The sequence below is a fragment of the Chelonia mydas genome, chromosome 15, assembly GCF_015237465.2.
Source record: "Chelonia mydas isolate rCheMyd1 chromosome 15, rCheMyd1.pri.v2, whole genome shotgun sequence".
Classification (NCBI taxonomy): Eukaryota; Metazoa; Chordata; order Testudines; family Cheloniidae; genus Chelonia; species Chelonia mydas.
In genome coordinates this window covers 8577938-8603372 of record NC_057856.1, presented here as the reverse complement: position 1 = coordinate 8603372, position 25435 = coordinate 8577938, and the positions used below count along the sequence as shown (strand labels likewise).

The 25435-nt window shown below is 47.0% G+C and overlaps 2 protein-coding genes across 5 annotated transcripts in view; both read left to right on the top strand.

The window, feature by feature from the left end:
- FBXO21 (F-box protein 21) overlaps positions 1-8124 on the top strand; it is a 55186-nt gene extending 47062 nt beyond the window's left edge. The window contains exons 12-14 of one of the 2 annotated variants that reach the window (XR_005222342.2): positions 5148-5451; positions 5959-6057; positions 6452-8124. The gene's annotated coding sequence lies outside the window, so the exon portion shown is untranslated. Of the gene's footprint in view, positions 1-5147; positions 5452-5958; positions 6058-6348 lie in introns of both variants that reach the window. The other variant, XR_005222343.2, reaches the window with a different exon arrangement.
- A 3633-nt stretch (positions 8125-11757) lies between these two features.
- Positions 11758-25435, top strand: part of TESC (tescalcin) — a 31266-nt gene continuing 17588 nt past the window's right edge. Inside the window, exons 1-2 of one of the 3 annotated variants that reach the window (XM_037878831.2) lie at positions 11758-12259; positions 12400-12459. In XM_037878831.2, the coding sequence (XP_037734759.1) occupies positions 12402-12459 (58 nt within the window). In that variant the 5' untranslated portion in view covers positions 11758-12259; positions 12400-12401. Of the gene's footprint in view, positions 12460-25435 lie in introns of all 3 variants that reach the window. The other 2 variants (XM_037878830.2, XM_007071905.4) reach the window with 2 other exon arrangements.

The window sequence follows — 25435 nt, the reverse complement described above, 5'->3', positions numbered from 1 at the left end:
GAACAGCAAGCGCTGCATTCAGGATTGGGATCTGTGCACTCTGTTTAGCGTCCGAGAGCGGCGCTTTTATTCCAGAAATGTCTGGGAGGTGGACAGACCAATCAACAGCCACTCTTGCACGCTAGCGGAGGGAGGGGGGGAGGAAGTCCACTCATCGTTCGAACAGGATTCCCTTTAAAGCCCATCAGATTCACTTATCAATTGACATACACAGCCCCTGTCATCTTCCCGCCCTACTGGGTCTCCTGTGCAGGAGGGCACTGTTAACTTTATGCATTAATCCTGCATTTTCCTTTAAAGCCAAGTGCTCCAGCGCTACAGACCTGCACATGATCATGTCTTCCCAGCTGTGTGGTATTTTTGTCTCTAAACTTTCAGCAGTGCATGAGAGATATTTATGTGCATTGTTCCTTTGCCATGACACAGAGGCCAGGAGTGTTTTCTAACAATCCCAGCTGCCCCTTGCCCTAATTCTGTCTCCCATTCCTGCTCTAATCACATTTGCACTCAACCCTGAGTTATTTCTCAGCTGTATCAGAAACAGGAGGGAGACAGGATGGACTTTGAATTGCTCTCAGATTAGCCATTTGCCCAAAAATCTGATCTAGTATATTGTATTCTTAATTCAGAATAAAACCAAACTTGCTTCCCACAAGTGTTATGAAACAACTAGTCCTCCTTTGAGGATTTGTCCATATAGAGCCCACTTTTGGTGTGCATTGGATTGCAAGTGCTTTGGATGAGAGGATTAAAATTCAAAATGATCTGGAGAAATAGCCTGAAGTAAACAGGATGAAAGTCAATAAAGACAAATTCCAAGTATTCCACTTAGACAGGAACAATCAGTTGCACACATACAAAAATGGGAAATGACTGCCTAGGAGGGAGTACTGCGGAAAGGGATCTGAAGCTTATAATGGATCACAAGCTAAATGAGAGTCAATCGTATGACGCTGTTGCAAAAAAAAGCGAACATCATTCTGGGATGTATTAGCCAGAGTGTTGTAAGCAAGACACGAGAAGTAATTCTTCCGCTCTACTCCGCGCTGATTAGGCCTCAACTGGAGTATTGTGTCCAGTTCTGGGCGCCACATTTCAGGAAGGATGTGGACTAATTGGATAGAGTCAGGAGAAGAGCAACAAACATGATTAAAGGTCTAGAAAACCTGATCTAGGAAGGAAGATTGGAAAAATGGGGTTTGTTTAGTCTGGAGAAGAGAAGATCGAGAGGGGACATAACAGTTTTCAAGTACATAAAAAGTTGTTACAAGGAGGAGGGAGAAAAAATGTTCTCCTTAACCTCTGAGGATCGGACAAGACGCGATGAGCTTAATTTGCAGCAAGGGGGGTTTAGGTTGGACATTAGGAAAAACTTCCTGTTAGGGTGGTTCAGCACTGGAATAAATTGCCTAGGGCAGTGGTGGAATCTCCATCACTGGAGATTTTTCAGAGCAGGTTGGACAAACCCCGGTCAGGAATGGCCCTAGATAATACTTAGGGCTGCCACGAGTGCAGGGGACTGGACTAAATGACCAATCGAGGTCCCTTCCAGTCCTACGATTCTATGGATTAGCAAGGGGGTTTTAATGCCCCAGGCTTTGTACAGTTTCCGAAGGAGTACTCCTATTATTTGCCATGCCCTAGTCCGGGGTTCTCAAACTTCATTGCCCCGCAACCCCCTTCTGACAACAAAAATCATTACATGACCCCAGGATTGAAGCCTGAGCCTGCCCCAGCCCAGTTGCCTGGGGGGGGGGGAGCAAAGCCGCACTGCTCTGGGTGGGGGGGCATAAGCCGAAGCCCAAGGGCTCCATCCCTAGGCGGGAGGCCTGTAACCCTGGGCCCCGCCACCCAGGGATGAAGCTCTTGGGCTTCAGCTTTGGCCCTGGATAGTGGGGCTTGGGCTTGGGCTTCAGGCCCAGACCCCGGCCCCAGCAAGTCTAACACCAGCTCCGGAGACCCAGTTAAAACAGGGTTGTGACCCACTTTGAGGTCCTGACCCACAGTTTGAGAACCGCTGCCTAGGGTTAGCCTCTTTGCAAGGGTGAGTCCGGGGGCTCTGATTCAGAGGAGGCCTTTGAGCTCCAGCAGCACTTGTTTCTCACTGTGTCTCTACTGCCAGTCCCAATGAGTTCAGATGCCTGGTAGAGACTTGGCCCGTTCAGGCAATGCAGCTCGTAGGTACCTGCCTGATGCAGGGCAGCCCTTTCAAAACAAGCCTGCAGTACAGTATGTAAGCCTCTTGGTTAGAGCAGTCTCATAAAGCTTAAGTCAGAGTCCATAGTAACAGAATACTTCGACCTGCTTTTCCAGCAGGGATTCGTCTTTGTCTTCCTGCTGATCCTGTGTCCAGCTGCTGTAGGCAGCAGCAAACTCGTCTGTTCACCCCTGGTCTCGATCTTCAAATGCAGCCTGGCTGTGGTCACATGGTCACCTTGGCTTGAATCCCAGCCTTAAAAGTGAAGGTTTGGTTATTGGGGCCTCCATTGTGTCTCCCAGTCACCCTATTCATCTAAGGTGATTCCAGCCAAAGCAGTGTACCAGACATTCAACTATGCCTCATTTCCCCTGGACCCAGGGGGAAATTACCCCCTTCACACCCCCTGGGTAGTAATACAAAGTGAATGAGTAAACTGAGCCACGTGGTGTTCCTAGAACTCTTACAAACATTCCCCCGTTCTCCACACGTGCGTGCAAGGATGGAGCCCACACCACAGAAGTGAGATCCAAAGGGGCACACGATCTCAAAGAACCACAGTTACTCTAAGGTAAGTGATCTGTCTTTAGTTTGGTTCACCAGCTCACTGAGAGCACAGTGGGACAGGGCCATAAGTGGGGCAAGTGGTGTGAGCCACAGAGAATGTAGCTTAGAGCACAAGGCTTCTCAACCAGCGAGCACATGGCTGCGTGAAAGTCTTATCAGTCAGCCGTATGAGCAGTGACTTAGTGGGCATCTCCGCATACCTTTGCCAGGCAGAGGACAGATTGCGCAAATGTGCTCTCAAGGACGTTTGTGCAATTTTCCACCACTATAGGGTGGGTTTTTCCATGGAGCCTAAGGGCAATCAATGCCAATATTGGGTACTAAAGGGGCACTGGGTGCCTAACTCCCTTGGGCTCTTATAAAAAACCCTGCCAGGGTCTTTAATGAATGGACTGTTTTGCTGTTCCTCACTCTGATAGGGGATATGCCCCCATACTGGCAAATAAAGGGTTTACAGCAGTCTGAGTGTCTAATCAGCCCACCAAATTACACTGGGTCGGGGGGAGGTGTTGGACTGGGCCCCATCTAGTATCATTTAAGGGAAGGTGGGCTCAGCCTTGCCTGTGACCTAGCAGCTATCCCACAACTTATCCTGATCTAATGCTGTAATTACAACTAGTGACCCCAGGTGTGAAAGGGTCAGGGCGGATTACACTGCATGGAGGGGCAGGAGAACTCAGTCAAAGAAAGAGGAAGAGGTAGGTAGTGCCTCTTTCTGGGTGGGCCCTGGAAAAGGGGCAAGGCCTGGGGAAGCAGTGTCTAGTGTCCAGTGGGTTGCTGTTCCAGGGGAGAAGCCTGGGGACCTGAGGAGAGGCTGAATTAAAACCAGGCTGCTGGGAAGCGGCCCCGAGGAAAAGGTGTAAAAGTCCTGACACAAGAGCTCCTGTGCCCAGAGTGGGGCAGAGGATTGAGCCCGGAGGAGGGGCTGCGGAATAGCTCCTGCGGGGTAGAGGGACTTCTGTTATCCCAGAAGGGGTCTGTGACTTAGCTGGAAGGTAAGTTACAGACAGGCCAGCACAGGGCCAAAGTGACTGACAAATGCATCTTAACGATCGGGGGGAGCTTGGCTTGCCTTCTAGCTCAGGACACAGGTTAGGAGGATCTTTTTAAGTTTATTTAACAGTGAGGGAGTGATGGCATTTGAACAAGGATGCCCATGTGAGCAGGCTGAACTCAGTTGTTTGTTCTGTGCATTACCCCCAAAATCTACAAGACTGATGGGAAAGGGACACAGTCAACTGGAAATTTTGTCAGTTTCAAAAAGCAGCTTTACAGCAGGTTCAGGCACTTCCCTTTCACCTGTGTTCTCCTTGTAAAACTTTGGGTTCACAGTCACTTTCTCCTCCCCCCCCCCCTTTTTTCAAATGTTTCTCTGCCGTTTGTGAGACCCCCACAAACACCTGGAGAGTCTGCTCAGAGCGGGAAATCCTGACGCTGACTCGACCCAAAGTGCTATCCTCAAATGCACACCTTGAAAAATACTACTTTTTCCCTTCTAATCACAAGGCAGTGATCTTAGCGGTTACATAGGAGCTAAATTTTTCCCCACAGAAGTCGCGGTCTTTCTCTGGATGGTGGGAGTTGTGCGATGTTCTACTTGGGGGGGTGGGAGCCATCACTGTATTTTTTTTTTTACTTAGTGGAAGAAGATGGATGAATGGATGTGGTAAAGCACAATCCCCTGGAGCATTGACAAAGCAGAGTTACCTACCTCTAAGTAAAGTGGCTGAGATCCTGACGTGGGCAGAGCAGCCTAGAGAATGTGTCCTCATCAGAAAAAAGCAATTCCACCCCCCCCCCAGCCCTGTTAAAAGGCAGCTGGTTTGTGTGTATGGGGCAGAGTGGGCAGTAAATATCTGTGCATGGCTATTTAAAGTTTTATTCTTTTCATTGGCTGTATTTAGAGCTGGGGAAGGTTGCCAGATTCACAACCTTGGAGACTGAAGCCCTCTCTCTCATCCACAGAGCAGGTGTAGCTTGCTCAGAGCTTGACTTCCCCATGTGCTGGACCTAGCCCGCCCAAGTACCTCAGCTAGGACCTGAGGATGTCCCCAAAAGACTGAATGACCTAGGCCACCAAGACAATCATCAATGGTGCCAACTGTTGACAAGACACCAGTGCCACGCGCCTGGGAAATGGATTTACAATACCAACACCTTTCACAGAGACCACCAAATAGTCTAAGCAGCAGCAGCAGTCTCCCTTCCCCACAAACCACCCCTGCCCCTTCTACGTCCCGGGGGAATGCTGATTGCTCTGACTCCGGCAGGGATCTGGGTCTGTTTCGGGGAACCATGATCATCATCTGGGGAAATGCCTTTCATTTTGTTCCTTACCTGACAAGCTGGTAATCTCTCTCTCTCTCTCTCTCTCTCTGTACAGCGCCTACTACGAGGCCTCGGCTTCTATGCACCCCTGGACTATAAATATGGTTTATTGATCTACAGCCTCTTCGTGTACGAAGGAAACAGCAGAAAGGACAGGATGTCCGCTCAGTAGCTGCTAATTTGTACACATTAGAGCTGCCAACTAAGAGGCCAGCTGTTGATGAGACACAAGGCAGTGAGCAGGCAAAGGGACGAGATAAGGGAGCAACCGAGAAGAAGAAACAAGCATTTCATGTGACGTCCGGGGTTGCCTGACTGGGCTGAAAAAGGATGTGGAATTGCTTATGCTTGACAGTAAGGTGAGACCGCATTGTAGTTTTACACTGCTATGGTGTCTAAACACCAGCAGACGAGCAACCACTGCACGCTGCTGCTTAGACAAGGTTTTGGGGCTTTTTTTTTTTTTTCCAAAGAAAACTGTCGTACTTCAGCAATGGAAGTTGCTTGGCAGAGAGGTGTCAATATGTACCTATATAATTGATCCTTTCTGGTGTTTGCTTGCAGGTTTTTTGCTATCATAAGCAACCTGGGTTTCAAAAAGATGTGGCAAATTTTGTTATAAAATTAATAATGTGGTGTTATGCAGGCAAAGATTCAGAAATCAAATCTCATCTTCAGGGCATAAACTGATCAAGCAAGGAATCACAAGTGGCTAATTAATATATATTATAGAACTGGGAAAGGAAGGATGGGTCGTTGGCCTTTGTGGAGAAGGTGGGAAACATCTGTATTTTAATGAAAATAGTGACCCCACTCACTTTTGTATTGTTACCTACTTGATATAAAGGGGGTTAATCTCTTTCCAGATACAGAAGAATAAGCAATGAAGTGACTCTGTGAGCCAGGTAGACATGTCAAGATTGGTATGAATGGACTATCAACACGTGAATGGAGCTACCTTGGAGGTAAAATAGTGGACCTGCCATTGGCCGTCCAACCTTTAACTAGTGCTAACCATGGGGACTTTGGGGATGTGGATGGGCAAGTATACTTGTGTGACCAGGAGGGGAGTGGATGTGAAACCCAAGATGGGGGGTAGTACATGTGCAAAGAGTGTGCCTGTCACTTGAAACAACGAACGGAGGTGTGAGCAGCCTGCAGTGAGAAGCCTGCTCGCCTCTGGAGGGTGAGTCAGTCCCCAGTGATTAGGAAAGGCTGCTAGGTTTTCTGCAGTAAAAGTTCACTCTTCCTTCCAGGGGCCTGCACAACTGAACAAGCAGAAGCTGCTGTGTTAAGTGAGACATGCATGTAGACTTCGCTTTATTACTCCCACCTAACGTCCCTATTCCCATATTCCAGCTGGCTGATCAGTCATGTCCTGTTTGGAAAAGGCTGCCCTGTCACTGCAAACACCTGCCAGTTACGGAGCTCCCACACCAGAGAAGTCTCCAACAGCCGTTCAAGTTCTTCTGGACCTATGGAAGGAGTCACAGTGAGAAACAGGTGCTGAAGCCAGGGACCCAGACTTGGAGTAGCAAAGTAACAGGGCTTGCCCTGGCAAAACGTGGAGGCCCAGGGCTGAGCACTAGGAGGGGGCGGCATAACAGTTTGAGGCCTACCACACCCTGTGGATCCGCCGCTTTCCTTGGCGTATTGGACACTACAAGAGGCAGCAGGATCCTGGACATAGAGGGTGGCGCAGTCCTGGTCAAGCTCCGCCTCGTTGGACATGCCCCACACTGCTGTGTTTGGACCCATATGCTGGGCCTTGTGTTTGTAAGCTCCTCTTTGCCTGGGCAGGCTTCAGTCACTGTCTCTGGCCTCACTAGCATGCTTCCTGGGCACAGACTGTCTGGTACCTCTCTCTTGAAAGTGGGGGCCCCACAGCCTAGCTGCCTCTGCCCCTGTACCCCCTGACTAGTGCTGACCCCCAAGACGCCCCAGTAGCTTAAACACACACTTTCCCAGAGCTCCATTCTTCTGAGCACTCTGGTTTACAGCTTATCCCTTCAATGACACCTCATAGTTGAAGCAAATACCCACTGACTTTATGGAGGGACTACTTTCACAATCACGCTGCACTTCAGACAGCAGAAGATACACCGATCCATGCAAAGTAAGAAACACCTGCAGGCAAGTCCCTGCCTCGGTTGCTTCATCTTTTTGACGCGTTCTTTGGTGTTTGGTCAGAGTCCTCCAAGGAGTCCAGGAACCTTTCTCTCCCCATTCTCCTTGGGAGCATGGAGTCTCCTCTCCGACTCCTGTAGCCAGCATCCTTCAGCTCCGCTGGTCAGGCAGCCAGAAAGGTCCCTCCTCTGCCTTATTCAACCTGCTCCAGATGTCTCCCCGTCAAGCGCTGTTCTACTGTGCAGAGTCACAGACTGTGTTCCCCTGCTGGGGATTTTCCACTCCTCCTCTGAAGAGCTGGAGCCAGCTGGTTTCACCTCAGTTGCAGCTTGTTCATTGTTCTGCCAGGTCCTGGGGGCCTATTCACTGGTTGCTGATAGTACTTAATATCTGCTTCGTTCAAAGGCAAAAGTTCAGGCATGGCTCCATGGCTCCTCGCCAGGGGTTGTTGGAAAGAAGGTAACTCTCTGAGACTGAGTAGGTAGCAATCCAACAGCGATTGGGGGAACTGAGTTGTACAATTTTAATAAAAGTACAGAAATTTCCCACATTCCCCATGTCAGGATCCTGGTCTGATCTGGTATCGCAAACCTCACTGGCCTAAATAATAATAATACCCCCACACTAAGCCCCTCCACACTTGGATCCCGCCTTGCTGAGCCTGCCCACCCACACCTGGCACAGAGGGGCAGGGCCCTGGGGTGTTTTGGGGGCAGGCCCAGGCCTTGTGCTGTGTCAGGGTTGGATGCAGCCTCACTACTGAGTTCATGTCCCGGGAGGAGGGGGGTTAGCTGCACAGTGATCTCCCACCTCCGTTCAGCCAATGGCCTGTGCTCCCCAATGCCATGCTGGAGCCTCCACATTTATTTGACAAATAAAATTTGCAGAATTTTGCAGTTTTAAAATATTGTGTGCAGAATTTTTAATTTTTTGGACAGAATTCCTTCTGGAGTAACTCAAATATTACCTTAGCATATGGACTACAGATGTTATACATGAGATTAATGCAGGCTGCAATTTACAAGCATTCCACAAAGTCTAAGCACATTCTAATTCAGTTTTTTAATTTTTTTTTTTTTTTTTTTTTTACACAATACTGACAGAGGTGAGCCACACTGACTTCAGCTATGTGTCTGTCAATGTTCAGGTGACACCAGAGGCCCGTGGCCTGAGCTGGCACCTGGTCTGCCAGCATCACAGGCATGACTCTTTCTCTCTCAAAAATACCCAGCAAGCTGACATTAAAGAGGTTATTGTAACTAGGTGCTGTAAGAAAGCAGAACAAAGCTGCTTATTGTATTAAGGTCTTTTGTAATACAAGCCATCAGCAGGTTGTGTTAGACAAAAACCCTATTAGGCATGAGGCAGCTAACTGCTTGTATTTTTAGATTTCAGAGTAGCAGCCGAGTTAGTGAGTATCTGCAAAAAGAACAGGAGTACTTGTGGCACCTTAGAGACTAATAAAATTTATTTGAGCATAAGCTTTCGTGGGCTATAGCCCACTTCAGTGGATGCATAGAATGGAATGTTCTATATGTTCCAGTCTATGCATCTGATGAAGTGAGCTGTAGCCCACGAAAGTTTATGCTCTAATAAATTTGTTAGTCTCTAAGGTGCCACAAGTACTCCTGTTCTTTTTCTATTTTTAGATGAGCTATTGGGCTATTTAAGTGCAATGGGGGCATTGCTGCTGCAGCCCTTATCTCTTTCTTTAAGCCGGGGTTGGGTTTGTTTTCGGTACAGGAAGAAACAGCATCATGACCTGGCGTGTGAGAAGGGAGAGCTGTTTAATGGTACTCCGGCTGATGGAAAAAAGGTACATTGAATAAACATGAAAACAATGCTGTGAGGTCATGGCTTAATAAGAAATCCCGCCCCCACCCCCAGCCCAGTCTGAGTCAGGCGTTCACATAAGTGAAGCACTTGGAAGTGCATTCCAAACCTTGAGTAACGACTCCCATCTAACCCGTCTGAGGTCGGCAAAGAGTCGTGTTTTGATTTTACAGCTGTAGCTGAGACACCATGGGGGCCAAATCAATTGCTCGTGTAGCTCCATCGACTCCATTGAATTTAGTCCAGCATGATTGTGATTTATCCAAGGGCATAGGTGGCATTTGATGTCACAGCTGGAATTAGTACTGAACCATTCCTGGCTCTCAGTCCTGGTCTTTTCCTATGCAATACAACTCATCCTCTGATTTCCCCGGTGCCATGGTGCCTCATTTTATCCACATTAAGCATTTTGCACAGGTGCCTTTTGCCTTAAGTCAAACTGGTTGTCATCTCCCTATTCCCATTTCTTGCACTTTGTTCGGAGGGTAGCCAAAGTCTCCATGTGGAAGGAGGTTAAGCTGCAGTGTAATCCCCAAGTGGACTCGGCCTTTTAAAAAAATGTATGCTGGGTGACTTGGCAAATTTTAGAATGAGGGGGTGGGGAGGGTTAAACCAATGTTGGGTTATAAACTCTGAGGTGGTCCAACGACACTAGAGTTAGAGGAGAGGGTAGTTTTCATGGATTGTTTCAGTTCTACTTGGTTTATGCAATTACACATCAATGCAAAAGGTTCTTCATAAAACAGAGCAGCCCAGAGCTTAAGGCTCTCACTGAAAGAAACCCTATCTAATAGACAACACACAGGCAAAAGTCCAGCCAATCAATGGGATCGTCTTAGAGGAGCATAGCAACTGCTGAGACAGGTGTGTGACTTGGGTGGCTTAATTTGCCTTTATCTCATGGCTCTTCCCTTTAATTTCTGTGGTTTTCAAGAGCAGATACGTAGGCCTTGAGATCACAGAGGGTGAGGAGTACAATAGAACGGCACCCAGAATCTGGCCACGTCTCATCTCCTTACACATAGTCGCCCAGCAAAGGAGCTGATTCTCATTTACACTGAGACTGCCTAGTGCTGCGGCGGTCCCTTTACAGCGATGCAAAGGAGCCTTCACGTAAAGGAGAATCAGGCCTCAAGTCTTTTTTCCCTCCGAATTTTCCAGCCTGGGGTTGAAGTGGGCCAGTCTGTGGGAACTTGGTACCTTTTTCCTGGTAACTGTTGTCTCATGCTTCAGAATCTCCCTTTTCATTGAAAGAAAAGAAGTTTCTATAGGGTGGCAGCTGTGAAGAGAAGTGTGAAACCACCAACAGCATGCACACCAATGCCCTGCTGTCCTCTTAAGGCAGCCTGAACCAGTAGCTCTGAGCAGGGTAAACTGCCTCTTGTTTATCTCTCTGGGGTATTGTCATATTCTGGCTGGACGCTCACCAAGCTATTGTGTTTGAGTCTCACAAGCTGGGCCTCTATTCAGCTAACCTTCCGGAGGCTGAGCGGAGCCCAAGCCCTGCCTCTGGTCTCAACACATACTCTCTTGGGACATGGCTCGTCTGTCTAGCACCCCCTTTCTGACAACTACAACCCCACAGTCCAGCTGCTGCGGCCCATAGGACCAGCACTGACCCCCACGACACTCCAGTTGCTTAAATATCCCCTTCCCCTGAGTTCCAACCTTGTGGGCGCTCTGGATTACAGTTTACCTTTCCCGGGACACGAAATAATTGGAGCACATAGTACACAGGTTTTGCAGAAGGAATTCTAAATCATTACTTTTTACTTTAGACAGCACAAGAGAGATACAGGTCCAGACAAAACAATAAAACACGGACACACCCTTCCCTGCGTCAGTTTCCTCACCACTCTGGACATTCTTCAGGTCAGTATCTTCTAAGGACATCAGTATCTTTCCTCACCTTCTGCACATGGTGTCTTCTCTCTCTTCTGTTTTCAGGCTTCTGGTCTCTTTTCTCACTCTCCAAAATGGCCAGTGGCCCAGTGGGAAACTTTTTTTAAAATAGCCTCCAGTCCTCTTAGGTGACCCCCAATCAGCCTCCTGATTGAAGTCCCCCACTACATGATCCCTGCTTATTGACCAGCCTGGTTTCTCTGGGCAGTAGCCAACTCTTTGTCCAAAGGTGCATCCATGTGGATCAAAGACCAAACGAGTTTTAACAGCCTTCCATTGTGAGCCCTGTGTCACTGCCCCCTGGGAATGCCAGTCCAACATGAAGGTAAAAAGACCACAGAGAAAGCTCATGTTAAAAAAACGGAATTTGCCGTTTGACACAGATTTATAGAGTGCTCATGATCTCTGACAGAATTAATATGGGCTGTGTCAGGTTGTGCAAAGACAGATTATCACAGCTGTTAACACTGAAACTTGACAAAGGTAGTTTAAGAATTCCCTCTAGTGTGGCTATTGCCCTGGTGGCCAAGAATGGTACCCTTCCTATCCAAATCTTGGCGACATCTACACGCACCGTGATATATTTATTAAGGAGTCTTTTTCCTCTCCTTCTCTTGCAAACGGAGAAGTTTGGATCCATGTTGGTGTAATGCACCTTTTTAATCCTTAGGAACGACTGACTTCAGAACAGGAAAGCTTCTTTGCCTGAAGAAAGGTTGCCTTATGGTTAGAACCACAACGGGGAGGTAAATCTGACTACTATGGACTCTGTGCCTCAGTTTACCCCTGTGTAAAAGGGAAATAGGAACAATACACCTGTCCCATTGGCGTGTGGTGAGGCTTGCTTAATTTAACTGCTTTGAGGTCATTGGATGCGATGTAAGTGCCAAGTAGTAGTAATAAATGTGAGCAGTCCACAGCCTCCCTGCAATAGTGCCTTGCCACAAGGGTGAAGGCAGAGTAATAAACTTTTCTTGTTACTATAGTTCCTGCTCCTGCAGCGATCAATGCAGAAATAATAGGCTGCATTGTGGATTTCTATTCCCAAGTGATATAGTGTGTTAACAACAGATGAGCACCCTGCTGTCCTAAACCAGGTATCTCTCAAACTTGGCAGGCTCTTGGACCCTGAGGAAGCCTGGATCTCTCTTTCTATGTATGTAGCACTGTATTATAATTAGTGCCTCACACTTCCTCAAGATTTAAACTGATGCACTGTGCGTTCGTCCGGCTGGCACTGCTGTCAGCCAGCACCTGAAAACCCTCCCTTTGCAGGGCTGCTTCCTGCTCTGCTCGCTTTGAATGGTTATTATTTTACTTGTTTGGGGCAAACAACTTCCTCCCACCACCACCGCTCTTTAATAGTCATCCCTGCCCCTGACCCTAGCTTGGATTAACTGGATTTAACTTAAGCTGGTTCATTTTATTACTTTATACATTTAAAGGGATGGGTTCCTCCCACTCTATGCCAGAAGAGATTCAAGAACTTGCTGACAAGACTGGCTGTGAGTACTGCTCTGTGTTTTTAGCTTCTTTATTTCCAGTGTATTATTTTTAATCATTGCTAATGGCTTTAAAGTGGCTCTGGCAAGGTCTCTTTCTTGTCTAATGCGTCTCCAATAAACAGCTTTTCCGGCAAGGTTCACTAAGCATGAAACTTGTGAAGAATGTGGTTTAACTGCATAAGTGACTCGGGACTTTAGGGTGCTCTATGTTGTTGCAATTTGCAGTGGCTTTCGAAACTAGACAAGTGATGACAGCAAAATGACAGTGCTGGTTTGGGCAGGAAGGTTGTGTAAGTGAACTCAAAACACAAATCATGTTTTCTCTGCTCTTGCTTGCTACGCAGCTCTTTTAAGGGGTGAGTTAGTTTTGAGTCTATCTAGCCGCTGATTGTTTGACGGATGGATTCACTAGGAGTGCTAAGAGCTGAGAAATTGAATGTACAAACCTGCAGTGTTTTAATAACAACTGCTGGTCCTTCAACCTCTCTGTGCCTTGACATCCCTGGCTATAGAATGGAGATAATACCAACCTCCCAGGAGTGCTGAAACTCTGATAATTAATGTTCGTAAACTGCGCTGAGCTCCTTAGGTGACGAGTAAATGGGAGCTGCTATAGCCACACATTGATTGCTCCATCATTCTGATAGCCAGTGAGACACATCTGAAGGCAGAAGCGGAAACGCCTTGGGAATGTGTAATTTCTGCATCGCTCTCCTTTGCCATGTTAATGGTGGGAACACTGGAACATGGGGTCCTGCAGGAACTGGTTCTTGGCCCCATGCTGTTTAACGGTTTTTATCAACGACCCGGAAGAAAAACCTAAAGTCATCACTGATAAAGTTTGTAGCTGCCACAAAAATTGGGGGAGTGGTAAAAAAAACGAAGAGGACAGGTCACTGGTTCAGGGATCGCTTGGTGAGCTGTGCACAAGCAAACAGTGTACATTTTAGTATGGCGACATGTAAATGTGTACATCTAGGAACAAAGCATGTAGGCCACACTGATATGATGGGGACCTGTATCTTGGGGAGCAGGGACTCTGAAAAAGAGTTAGGGGTTGTGGTGGATAATCAGCTGAACATGAACTCCTCACTGCAAAGATATGGCTAAAAGAGCTAATGGCATCCTGGGATGCATAAAGAGAGGAATCTTGAATAAGAGCCGAGAGGTTATTTTACATCTGTGTCTGGCACTGATGAGACCGCTGCTGGAATCCTGGGTCCAGTTCTGATGCCCACAATTCAAGAAGGATGTCTGATAAATTGGAGAGGGTTCAGAGAAGAGCCATGAGAATGATTAAAGGATTAGAAAACCTGCCTCATAGCGATAGACTCAAAGAGCTCAATCTGTTTAGCTTAACAAAGAGAAGGTTAAGGGATGACTCGATTACAGTCTGTATCTATCTACATGGGAACAAATATTTAAGAATGGACTCTTCAGTCTAGCAGAGGAAGGTATAACACAATCCAATGGCTGGAAGTTGAAGCCAGACAAATTCAGACTGTAAATAAGGTGCACATTTTAATGGTGAGAGTAATTAACCATTGGAACAATTTATCCTGGGTCATAGCGGCGTCTCCATCACTGACACCATTTAAAGCAAGCCTGGATGTTTTTGTAAAGGATCTGCTCTAGGAATTTGTAAAGCTTTTGCCCAAAGAATAGAGAAAATATATTAAAAACAACAAAAGTTCCTACACACTTGGGTATGAGTGCACACTGGGATGCTCACATGTGCCCCAAGGCCCAGTGCCCTGTTACAAACCCAGTCAGATTAAATCTTTTTCTCCGTAGGGAGAGAGGACTTCCTCACTTAATTAACACTTCAAATAATTGAAATTGAATCCCCCTTATTACCAGATCCCAAGCTTTTCACTTGGACAAAACCTCCTTCCATTGATATGTATAGTAATTTTGTGGGAGTAAGCATTTGCAGGGTCAGCCTTCTGCAATGTTCCTGCCACTAAAGCTAAGATGCAAAGAGTAAGTCATTCAAAGAGACTAGTTTTCACTTGTTTAGAGGTTGTTTTACCTCCTGGTTTGTTCTGCTGTCATGTCTGGCTTGCAAACAGAATTCTAAGCAGTCTTTTTTTTTTTTTTTTTTTAAAGCCTTTCATTAGAAATGCATTCCTGGGAATATCTTTTTCTGCACTTAACTTTTGTAAAAAAAAAAACAAACTTCATTTTCACAACCTACGTCTTTTGGGTCAAACTGATCTGATTGACAGATCACTATTAAGTGTGAGGTGTGAGGTGTTTTTTTTTTGTTTTTTTTTTGTAGGAGTGGTGGGTGAAATTCTGTGGCCTGCGTTGTGCAGGAGGTCAGACTAGATGATCATAATGGTCCCTTCTGACCTAAATATCTATGAATCTATGAATCTATGAGCTCTGGTAAGCTTTTCCTAATTCCAACACAAGGGGAGGGGTCAGTCTTTCTTCAACAAGGGTGGAGGTCCCCTAAGATCCTATCAGTTTGTTGAGTCAAAAGGAAGGCTACCAGTCAGTTCAAGCCCGTCCCATTATACCAAAAGCCCTTTCTTTGTTTCCTAGTCTTTGGAAAACCCAGCCTGAGCCTTGCATGGGGGTATCACTCTGGAGTTGTTCAATCTCAGGGGTAATCACCCCCCACTGTTTTTGATTCCTGTAGGAACTGTGGTAATCTTCCCCCATCAAGTAAAACACAGTCACACATAAACTGTTCATGAATTTAATATAACAATCCCAAAAGACAATTCATGGGGTAGCACATACATGCTAGCTATTGACCTGATCCGAAACGAGATCTAAACAATCTGCGTTTGGGAGATTCAAAATTCAGTTCTCAGTTTCATCCCCCTCACCCAAAACTCAGGAGTTCCATTCTGTACCTTTTTATAGAGGGACAAACTGTGACCTTTGGATCCGGATTCAGATTCTGCACACTGCAAGGTTGAGATCTGGAGTCTTAGTTTGAGCATGTTTCATTTTAAAAAGTGTGTGCATGTGTGTGTGTGTGTGTGTGCGTGCGTGTGTGTGTAATATTAATATATAAAAGCACATACATGCATTTTGTAATGAATACATTTGGGGAAAGTTAACATAACAGATGTTTTCTAGATTCAGATGCTTTTTGTGTTTGTGCTTTTAAAAGTTGCAATTTTGCCCTTAGTTCACTACTTGTGCTCTTAGACCTTATTAGAATTTTTTTAATGCAAAATGTCCTTAAATAGAAACAAAACACACACCACAGCCAAGAAATGGTAATAACTCACCATGAGATGAAGCATTTTCTTTACAAAAAATGAGCCTGTCTGTTGCAATCAAGGCAGAAACAGCAAATTAAGTAAAACCACACAGGGCCAATTAATTAAAATCAAATGAACATGGAATAATTTAAACGGACAATTCTCCAGATTCTCACCTAGATGGTTACGCTATTAAATTTACAACTTATAGCTAGGAAGATAACCAGTTGCATAAGAGGGACCTGGTTAGGAGATGAATAAATTTTACTCTGATTTGGTGCATCGACAAAAGAAAATACGTCAGTGCTTCCAAACTACCTGTTGGGGCAGGGAGCGTACATCGAAGAAATGAACTTGCCCTTTATAGCTGGGAAGCAGCTGAGACTCGAGCTATATGATGTTTTCATCCTGAAATCATGCAGTCTCCTGTTGATCCATTTCTGGGGGTGTTCTGCTGGGGCAGCCCTGTGCCAGGAAAGGCTTTTTCATTTTGGTTTTTGTTTTAAGTGAGTGAATTGTGCGGGTTTTTCATGTCACTGCGGTTTTCTCCCTTGGCAGTTGAAACCTGCTTCGCTCATCCATGCTGCAGTTGAATAAAGCTGCCAGCAAGGAAGCGAGGATGCATGGCTAGGTGCAATAAAGGAACTGATTGCAAGCAGCAGGTTACCATCTATGTTTGTTGGTCTGATTCATTCCGTAAAGTAGAGCTGGGGAGTGTATGAGTTTATTTTCCTTCCTTTGTAATCCTTCCGGGTCCAAGCGTGAGTTAATAAAAGCTGCACAGCATCAATTTCACATAGATGTTACAAAAGGAATCACTACTTTGTTCTGAAACAAGTTGCCCACAATTTGAAACACTCATAGATGAGTTCTTGGCTTTGCTAAGCTGTCCTTTGGTTTTGTTCTTGAGTTATAATGTTTTTCAATGTATAATTTCAAAGATAGACCATGTGTGGGGCAGTTTGTACAGCGCCTAGCACAATGGGGTCGTGGTCCATGACTAGGATTCCTAGATGCTACCACAATACAAATAATAAATAATGCATTGGAATGAGCTGAGAAATACTCACCATAAAACTATCCTCATAGCCTTTATAGAGGTCTTATCACAATGTTAATAAGACTCGGTATGCCCTAGGGATTAATTATGCATGCAAACACACACACATACACGAGCTTCAACACAAATAGAAACCTAAACAACTTTAACCCTCTGAAAGTGCATTCAAGTGCAATGTTCAAATACTTTGGATGAAAGATTGTAAATGCTACTGCAACCAGAAGTTAAGCAGCAATTAATTAGTTTCAGCATCAGAAATATGTTCCCTATCAATCTATTTCTAGGAGGTTGATGTTTGGATCTACAAATCAGTAGATCCTAAATCTTCCATACTACTTAATTTTGCAAAGTGCCTTTCATACAAATTGCATCATAAGATGCTTTATGGCATTAATACAATGACAGAGTTGAATAATACGTAATGACATAGGGGATGCAATGGTCCAGACAAGGAAGAAAAGATTATTCTGGCCAGCTGAGATTTGCAGTGAGAAGGAGAATCAATGCGGTAGAGAGAAGCAGGGCAGCTGTTCCAGGTGTAAGGAGCTGCAGAGGAGAAGGCTCTTGCATGCCTAGTCTGGTCGTGTGAATAGATGGGTGTGATGGGCTGGATCATAGAAACCCCCTTGGGGCTGCCAACTGATGTGCCAAGACTACTTCTGCCCCTGCTTTCCCTGCCCTCCCATCTTGGGACTTCAGCACCCTGCCTGGTTTGAGCCAGATCCGCTAGCTTGCTGCAAAGTCAGACCCAGGTCTGAACCCCCGTCCCCTAACAGCTGTAAGCTTAAACTGAAAGCAGCTTAAGAAGTGTTCCTGTCTTTAACACTCAGATGACCAACTCCCAATGGGATCCAAACCCCAAATACATCGGGTTTACGCTGTATAAAGCTTATACAGGGTAAACTCATAAATTTTTCGCCCTCTATAACACTGATAGAGAGATATGCACAGCTGTCTCCCCCCCCCCCCAGGTATTAATACATACTCTGGGTTAATTAATAAGTAAAAAGTGATTTTTATTAAATACAGAAGGTAGGATTTAAGTGGTTCTAAGTAGTAAGAGACAGAACAAAGTGAATTACCAAGCAAAATAAAATAAAATACGCAAGTCTAAGTCTAGTACGGTAATAAAACTGAATACAGATAAAATCTCACCCTCCGAGATGTTTCAATAAGTTTCTTTCACAGACTGGATGCCTTCCTAGTCTGGGCACAATCCTTTCCCTGGTACAGCCCTTGTTCCAGCTCAGGTGGTAGCTAGGGGTTTTCTCATGATGGCCGCCCCCTTTGTTCTGTTCCACCCACGTATATATCTTTTGCATAGGCGGGAATCCTTTGTCCCTCTGGGTTCCCAACCCTCCTTCTCACTGGAAAAGCACCAGGTTGAAGATGGATTCCAGTTCAGGTGACATGATCACATGTCACTGTAAGACTTCATTACCCACTTGCCAGCCCACAGGTATACAGGAAGACTTACAAGCAAAACAGAGCCATCTTCAGGTAACTGTCCTGGGTAATGGGAGCCATTAAGATTCTGAACCATCATTAATGGCCCACACTTTGCATAACTACAATAGGACCTCAGAGTTATATTTCTAGTTTCAGATACAAGAGTGATACATTTATACAAATAGGATGACCACACTCAGTAGATTAGCTTTGTAATGATACCTTGCAAGAGACCTTTTGCATGAAGCATATTCCAGTTACGTTATATTCACACTTTTATTAGCATATTTTTATAAAATCATATAGAGTGCAACATCACATTCGGACCTATGCTCGATAAGGGGAGAGGCTGCAGCAAGCCCAGGGTAACTGTAAGCATTGACTGATTTCTGAGCATGCTGAAGTGTGGTTGATGCTTCACAGGGACAAATGAAGACATTGCACTTGCGCTGAAGAGCTTGTTGTCATGTCTGCTTTATACTGCAACAAGTCAGGGCTGTAAACAGACAAAAGGGAGAGGAAGCATGGTCTAGTGGCTTGGGCACTGGGAGACCTAGTTTCTATTCCTGACTCTGCCACAGAACTGCTGCATGACCTTGGGCAAATCACCTCTCCCCTCTTTGCTTCTCTTTCCCCTCCCACTCTGTCTGTCCCATCTCTCCAGAATGGGGCAGGGGTTGGCTAATATGGTGCATCTGTACCGTGCCTAGCACAATGGACCCCTGATCTTGACTGAGGCCCCTAGAAGCTGCTCTTAACCCAATAACAATGCAAAGAGCCAGCCTTTATTTTAAAAAACTAAAGGCAGCTTGTGTCAGGCCAGTCTGATATGGAGTTATTTACAGCCAACTCCTTTCCTATTGCAGTCACGTGGCCCTAAGAGGATTGGGGTATGTACAGTGGCTCCTACCTTATCAGAGCCTCTTGTTGGGCTACAGTGAGTGACTTTGGAATGCCAGAAGCATCCATTACATGCCTTTAAAATCAAAAGTTCCCAGCCACATTCCAGTGAGATCCTATATTGAGTCTCCTGCGTAGACTGCATTCTGCTGTGAATCTGAGCATGCTCATTGTGTTTGAGAAGTCTCATGTAGTGATGAGCTTTAATGAAGGGCTAATTTGGCTGCATTTGAAGTGTCTGTGCTTGCAGACCGGTGGGTATGTTGGCCTGGTTGATAACTCTTCCCCTCTTCATCTATTAGATTAACATTTGAGAGAGAGAGAGGCTGGAGCCTATGGTTCTCCTCACTGTCTGCGTGCACGTCTGATTCAAGCCTCAGCCGCACCAAAGCAGGAAGGGACATTTGCGGAATGAGGGAATATTTCATTTTAAACCAGTAATTTAAAAAAAAGTCAAAACAAATTATTGGAAAAGGGTCAGTGGGCTGGATTCCATCTTGATACAGTTCACAATGGAACAGGGCCGGACGTAGTACTGGAGACAGAAGAGAAATATTGCAAAGCATGGTCTCTTGTGGAGTTTTTATAGAGGTCGATCTGCCCCTCCCTGTGGGCTCAAGACTAACACGGACCCTGAAATGGTTGCTACTGGGAAGAACTTACTTAGAAATGTCATTGCTGAGGTTGAGCTAGTGGCTGAGAGGCAGCACAAGTAACTACCTCATGGGGGCAGGGTGATCGGAGTTCTCCAAGGGCCAGCTTGGGCTCTCATTATGGTCAGTGCCCAAATTCCCATTGGAAGCCGAGGTCAGGCTCACTGTGCAGGCAGAGTGCTGAACCCAAGGTACGGGTCTAGGGAGCTCCTGTTGCTCTTCCAGGTGATATTTTAGCAGCACCGAGACTAAAGGAGGTGGCGTCTAGCTTTCCTCTGCCAGGTAGGGGGTTGCTGTGATGTGCATAGGGACGTGGCCAACACACACATGCGAGCCCCACAGTGTCATGTGTTCATTGTGGCGGGGGGGCCTCCTGCTGCCTTAATCCATTCTCAGTGTGGCAGGGTCGTGGGTAGAGAAGGGGAGGGAGAGGAGAACAGGGAGGTGTTTTAAAGGCTCCCAAATCCAATGTTGTTGTTTTTTTAAAAACAGTTCACTTGCAAACTGAGATGCTTGTGTGTCTGAGCAGAGGGCTGTGGGAGGGATCGTCCTATCGCTCCTTAGCCTCAGTGGAAGCCAGTCCCAGACAGGCTAAATACAGCAGCTAATGCAACACTGCCTGTCTGGGCTCCAGTTCCCAGGGAGGAGAGAGACTCTGGTGTCGTCGATGGAACTGTTGGACATGCTGCTCTCAGCCCCGCATTGGGTACCCGCCTGGTGTCTGCAGAGGCCTGTGCGTTGATGAATTAACCAGTCATTAGAAAGAACAGACCACATCACAGAGCTTATCATTTCCATCTATCTGGGGCTGGAAGGATGGAGTTGAGGAGAGAGTAAATCAATGACAACTGTGGGGTGAATGTGACAATTGTCCAGAAGTATTTAAGGGTGTGAATGCCAAGGTGGGGGAGAAATTACACGGGGGGAAAGGCCTCAATTCAAATCAAGACCATTTTAGGATGATACCTGGATGTATTTCCTAACAATGCAGCTGTCAGACCACGAGAGTCCCTCAAGGAAAGGGGTGAAAGCCACATCATTAGAGCTGTTTGCAACTGGACTAGAGAAGCACTTCTGTAAATGCCCTAGGGAACCATCCTGCTTCAGCTGGAGGATGTTCCAGATGACTCAGCAGGTCTCTGACTTCCATGAACTGGCATGTGACTGTCCCTGATAGTCTGCTCAGCCCTTCACCCTCCAAAGCAGAAGTCTGAATAGGACAGAGAACATGCATTAATACCACTCCCAACAAAAGAGTTGACTTCACCCATGTGACGAAGTGGGACTGGTCTTAATGTTTCCTCTGACTATTGTGGGGGTGCCTCAGTTTCCCCTATGCTCTTCTGAAGTATCTAGGGGGTGGGATAAGGGTGTATGATCGTTGCAGAGCCCTAGAGGGCAGGTGTGTGCAGGGGTCTGGACACAGAGAATGGCCGACACCCTGTTTCCTGGCAACTGATGGCCTGGGCCCTTCCCCCCTGCAAGGTGAGAGCTAAAGGGTTGGAGAACAAAGGAATCAGGTGACCTCCTAGCCCGGCAAAGGGACAAAGCCCAGAGGAGGATGGGCTGGAGGGAGTTTAAGTTTGGGGCTGGCTGGAGACAGGGAGTGAAGGGCAGACGTGGCTGTCCGGCTCACTGCCCCCTAGAATGGACCCAGCTGAGGGGGTCCTGTTCTTTGCACCTACAAGGTCTGTTTTAGACCATGTTCCTGTCGTCTAATAAACCTCTGTTTTACTGGCTGGCTGAGAGTCACGTCTGACTGCGAAGTTGGGGTGCAGGACCCTCTGGCTTCCCCAGGAGCCCCGCCTGAGCGGACTCGCTGTGGGAAGCGCACGGAGGGGCAGAGGATGCTGAATGCTCCGAGGTCAGACCCAGGAAGGTGGAAGCTGTGTGAGCTTTGCGTCCTGCAGACAGGCTGCTCACAGGAAGGCGACTGCCCCAGAGTCCTGACTGGCTTCATGGGGAGCAGTTCCAGAGCATCGCCCAGGGAGTCCGTGACAGCCCACGATACCTTTGGGCCCAGACACTTTTTCTATTGTGATCTACAAGGAGTTTTGCTGTAGACTTCAAAGGCCGAAGGATCAAGCTCTTAAGGAGCAGGTGACAGGCACACAAACTAGTATTTGTTTACAATCCCCATCTTTAAAGGCAAAAACGCCCTCCTTTTGCCTCCACTCCTTTAGGGCAGGGCTGCAAGGCCTAAGCGGTCAGTGCTGTGCAGTGTAGCACTCTGGCAACGCACTAGACATCTCAGCTTTCCACACAGAAAGGGACTGAGGCTGCATTTACAACCTGGCTTTGGCTGGAGGAGAAATCTGATCATTTAAGGACATAGAGTGTTGTGTGCTTATGAGACTGTGACTCATGCTGGCCACCTGAGCCAAAATATCAAATTAACCACCTGAGAAGTTAAATGCTTACCCTGCCCAGGTGGGGAGATACATCACCAGCTGGCTGTTTGGTGGCATTTGTGAAATGAGTTGATGATCTCAAGCCTGTTTCCAGCGCACAGGTGTTCATCGGACCAAACTAGCTGTCACAACAGACACATGGGCAGCAGAGCGGACAGAAGAAACCTGCGCTGTCCCTGTGTTTGTGGAGATGTGCTTCCGGGATAAACTGTCAATCCAGCACCTTTTGTTGGTCACTACAAACTAACGGTCACTTGGGCAACAATAAAACTGCCCTCATCCTCAGCCCGGATTCCTCTCTCTCATGTGCATAAAAATAATGAAATGATACAGCTTAGGTTCCCCTCCTGTACAGTGCACATCCAAGCACTAGGGGAACGTGGAGAGCCAGTGGGAGGCAAGGGGGTGTCACATGATGGCGCCCAGGAACCAGCTTATTCAGCTAGATCAGAACTCAAGCCCCCAGATTTACAATGCACCTTTGGTAACAGGCACTCTGCTACAAGGCCCCATTTTATCGCTGTGGCCTTTCTAAACTGGCCATCATTGTGGTATCTAGGCACTTCAGTCCAGTCACTATACTGGATGGGTGCCTGCCTCGTTAGTATCAAACTTCTCCAGCCACATCTTGTTCCAGAACAAGGTCTAGAAGTCTCTGTTGCAGAGGGAGTAGTGCTCTAAAACGGGAGGGAGGTTAGGGAGTGGGGAAGGGGGCTAGTTCAAGTTGAAGATCTGCATTTTCATATGGAGTACAGTTACAATAAAAAGCAATCCAGCCTGGTCACTTTTAATTATCTAGTCCCCATCGGTCTTTGTTCTGGGATATCTCCATCGAAGACACTTGACCCAACATAACCCCAATTATTCCTGCAGTTTTGGATAAGAGAAACCAATTCCATCGAAGTTCTGGCACCATTTCTGATGATGTTTCCAGAGCAGAATCATATATCCTGAGCCTCTGTAACGCAGCAGGGCTGAGATCAGACTGGAGTGCAGATTGGAGCCTTTGGCATAGCTGTGTTCCTTTGCTGTGAACAGTCCTGTCTGGAAAGCCAGGAGCCCATAACCATCAGCTGGTGAGTAACTTCTGTCCCAAACCCAGATAGCCAGGAATGGACTGGAGGGGGCTTCTTCCCACCCCCTCCAAAAAAAAAAAAAAAAAAATGTGGCTCTGGCCCAGATCTTCAAAGGTATTTAGGCACCAAATTCCTGTTGATTTCAGTGGGTGCCTACATACCTTTGATCTTGGCCTCTGTGTAAATGGCAAGGAGGAATTTCATATTCACTGTGGCTCAATGAATCCAGATCCAGTCTACTCAGTTTGCAAGTCACAAGATGTTTTTCTGACTACAGGCCTGGTGAACTCAACCTGGGCTCTGACAGACAAGCTAGGTGAAAGTCAAGCGGCTGGTCAGATTAGGCCCAGTGACAGCTGCACAAACCCTCAGCCTGCTAATGGAGCCCTGCAAGGTGAAGCTGGGGGGCTGGCAGCTAAGAAGAAAACAAAACTCCCCGCAGCTGTTTGCTTGCAAATAGAGCAGGTTTGAGCTGACGTCAGTGAATATTGGCTAGGGAACCAGAAGATGCTAGTTGTTAAGAAGAGAGAGTGTGGCCTACTGGATAGATTGCTGGACCTGGGTGCTATTCCTGGCTCTGCTACTGGCCTGCTGGGTGACCCTGGGCAAGTCTCCTCACCTTTCTGTGCCTCAGTTTCCCAACTGTAAAAGAGTGTTGATCATACTGACCTCCTTTATAAAACACTTTGAGATTTACTGATGGAAAACTCTGTGTAAGACTGGGTGTTATCATTGTTATTAGAGTCACTTTCCAGGGCTGAGACACATTTAAAGTACCACATAGCCAGCCCCCGTCATCTGGGGTAGACTCTGTGCTTGCCTGTGGGAGACCCAAGTTCAAGCGAGACCGTACCGCTTTCCTGGGTCACTCAGGAGCTGTGTATGATCAGAAACTGACTCCCTTCAGAGAGCAAGCTGTGTGGGACAGCGAGAGGCAGGTTATCGGCATTGCCTTAAGCCCTGTATAGCAGCTACTCCTGGAGCAGTGTTACTGCCTTGCAGGAGCTGCCTTCTCTCGATCATTTGTAGCATCCCTGCAGCTGCTGTTGGCTAGGGAGAGGGCTCTGGCTGGGAGCAGCAGGAGGCAGAAAGGGAGGGGAGAGCTCTGAAGGGAGGCTTATCGGCTGAGATAAATAAGTTGGGGTGGTGGCTGGTGCAGCACAGACTGAGGCAGAAGTGTGTTTAAAACAAATCTTGGCCTCTCTAAAAGGGTCATCACCCTGGATTATTTTTCCTTCCCTGGCTGTTTACATGTGTGCGTGAGCAGATAGGGTGGAGAGGAGGCAGTTTGTGAAAGTTAAGTTAGACGCCAAGGACGTGTAGGTTTGACCCAGTCCCAGTATAACCCGAGCTCTGAGAACCCTGCTGGGAAGTGGATTCCCATGACTACAGCTAGACCTAGAATGTCATCTCTCCGGGGCAGGGACGTATTTATATTCCGCTGGGCCTGGGTGCCGCTGGAATTCAAATAATGCCTAGGGACAAAGCCAGCACAGTGTAAACACACAGACACAACTCTACTGTATTCATAGAATCATAGACTCATAGAATCATAGAATATCAGGGTCATCTAGTCCAACCCCCTGCTCAAAGCAGGACCAATCCCCAATTTTTGCCCCAGATCCCTAAATGGCCCCCTCAAGGATTGAGCGCACGACCCTGGGTTTAGCAGGCCAATGCTCAAACCACTGAGCTATCCCCCCCCATCACATCACTCCACCCTGCAGCTGTGCCTGCTTTTGTCAGGAGGGAGCTGGGACCCTGCAGCTCTGCTGGTATTCAGAGCCAAAGGCCTGTGGTTTAAAGGTGTCTGGATGCCTGAAGATGTCTTGTGGGATTTCCAAAGCACCTAGGTGCCTACCTGTGTCTTCAGGCACCTAAATACCTTTAAAACACTGGCCCTAATTCCTCACGTGGTGGGTGGCCTTGGGCCCCAGTGGTACCTGTGGACCCGGAGCCACTAGAAGTTCCATTGGAACTCAGCCCCTCCCCACCATCAGAAGGGACACAGATGCCAGGGCACCTACTCCAGCCTGACTTCAGTCACTGAAGTTCCTTTCATGTTGGAGGTGGGGAGCTGGGAGGTGGCTTTGTTGTAGGCTAGGTGATTGTTGTGCATGGGGCTGACACAGCTGTTTAAGGGACCCCAACAAAATGGCAGCAGTATTCAGAATCTCTCTGATGCCAGGAGTGGGGGGGCTCT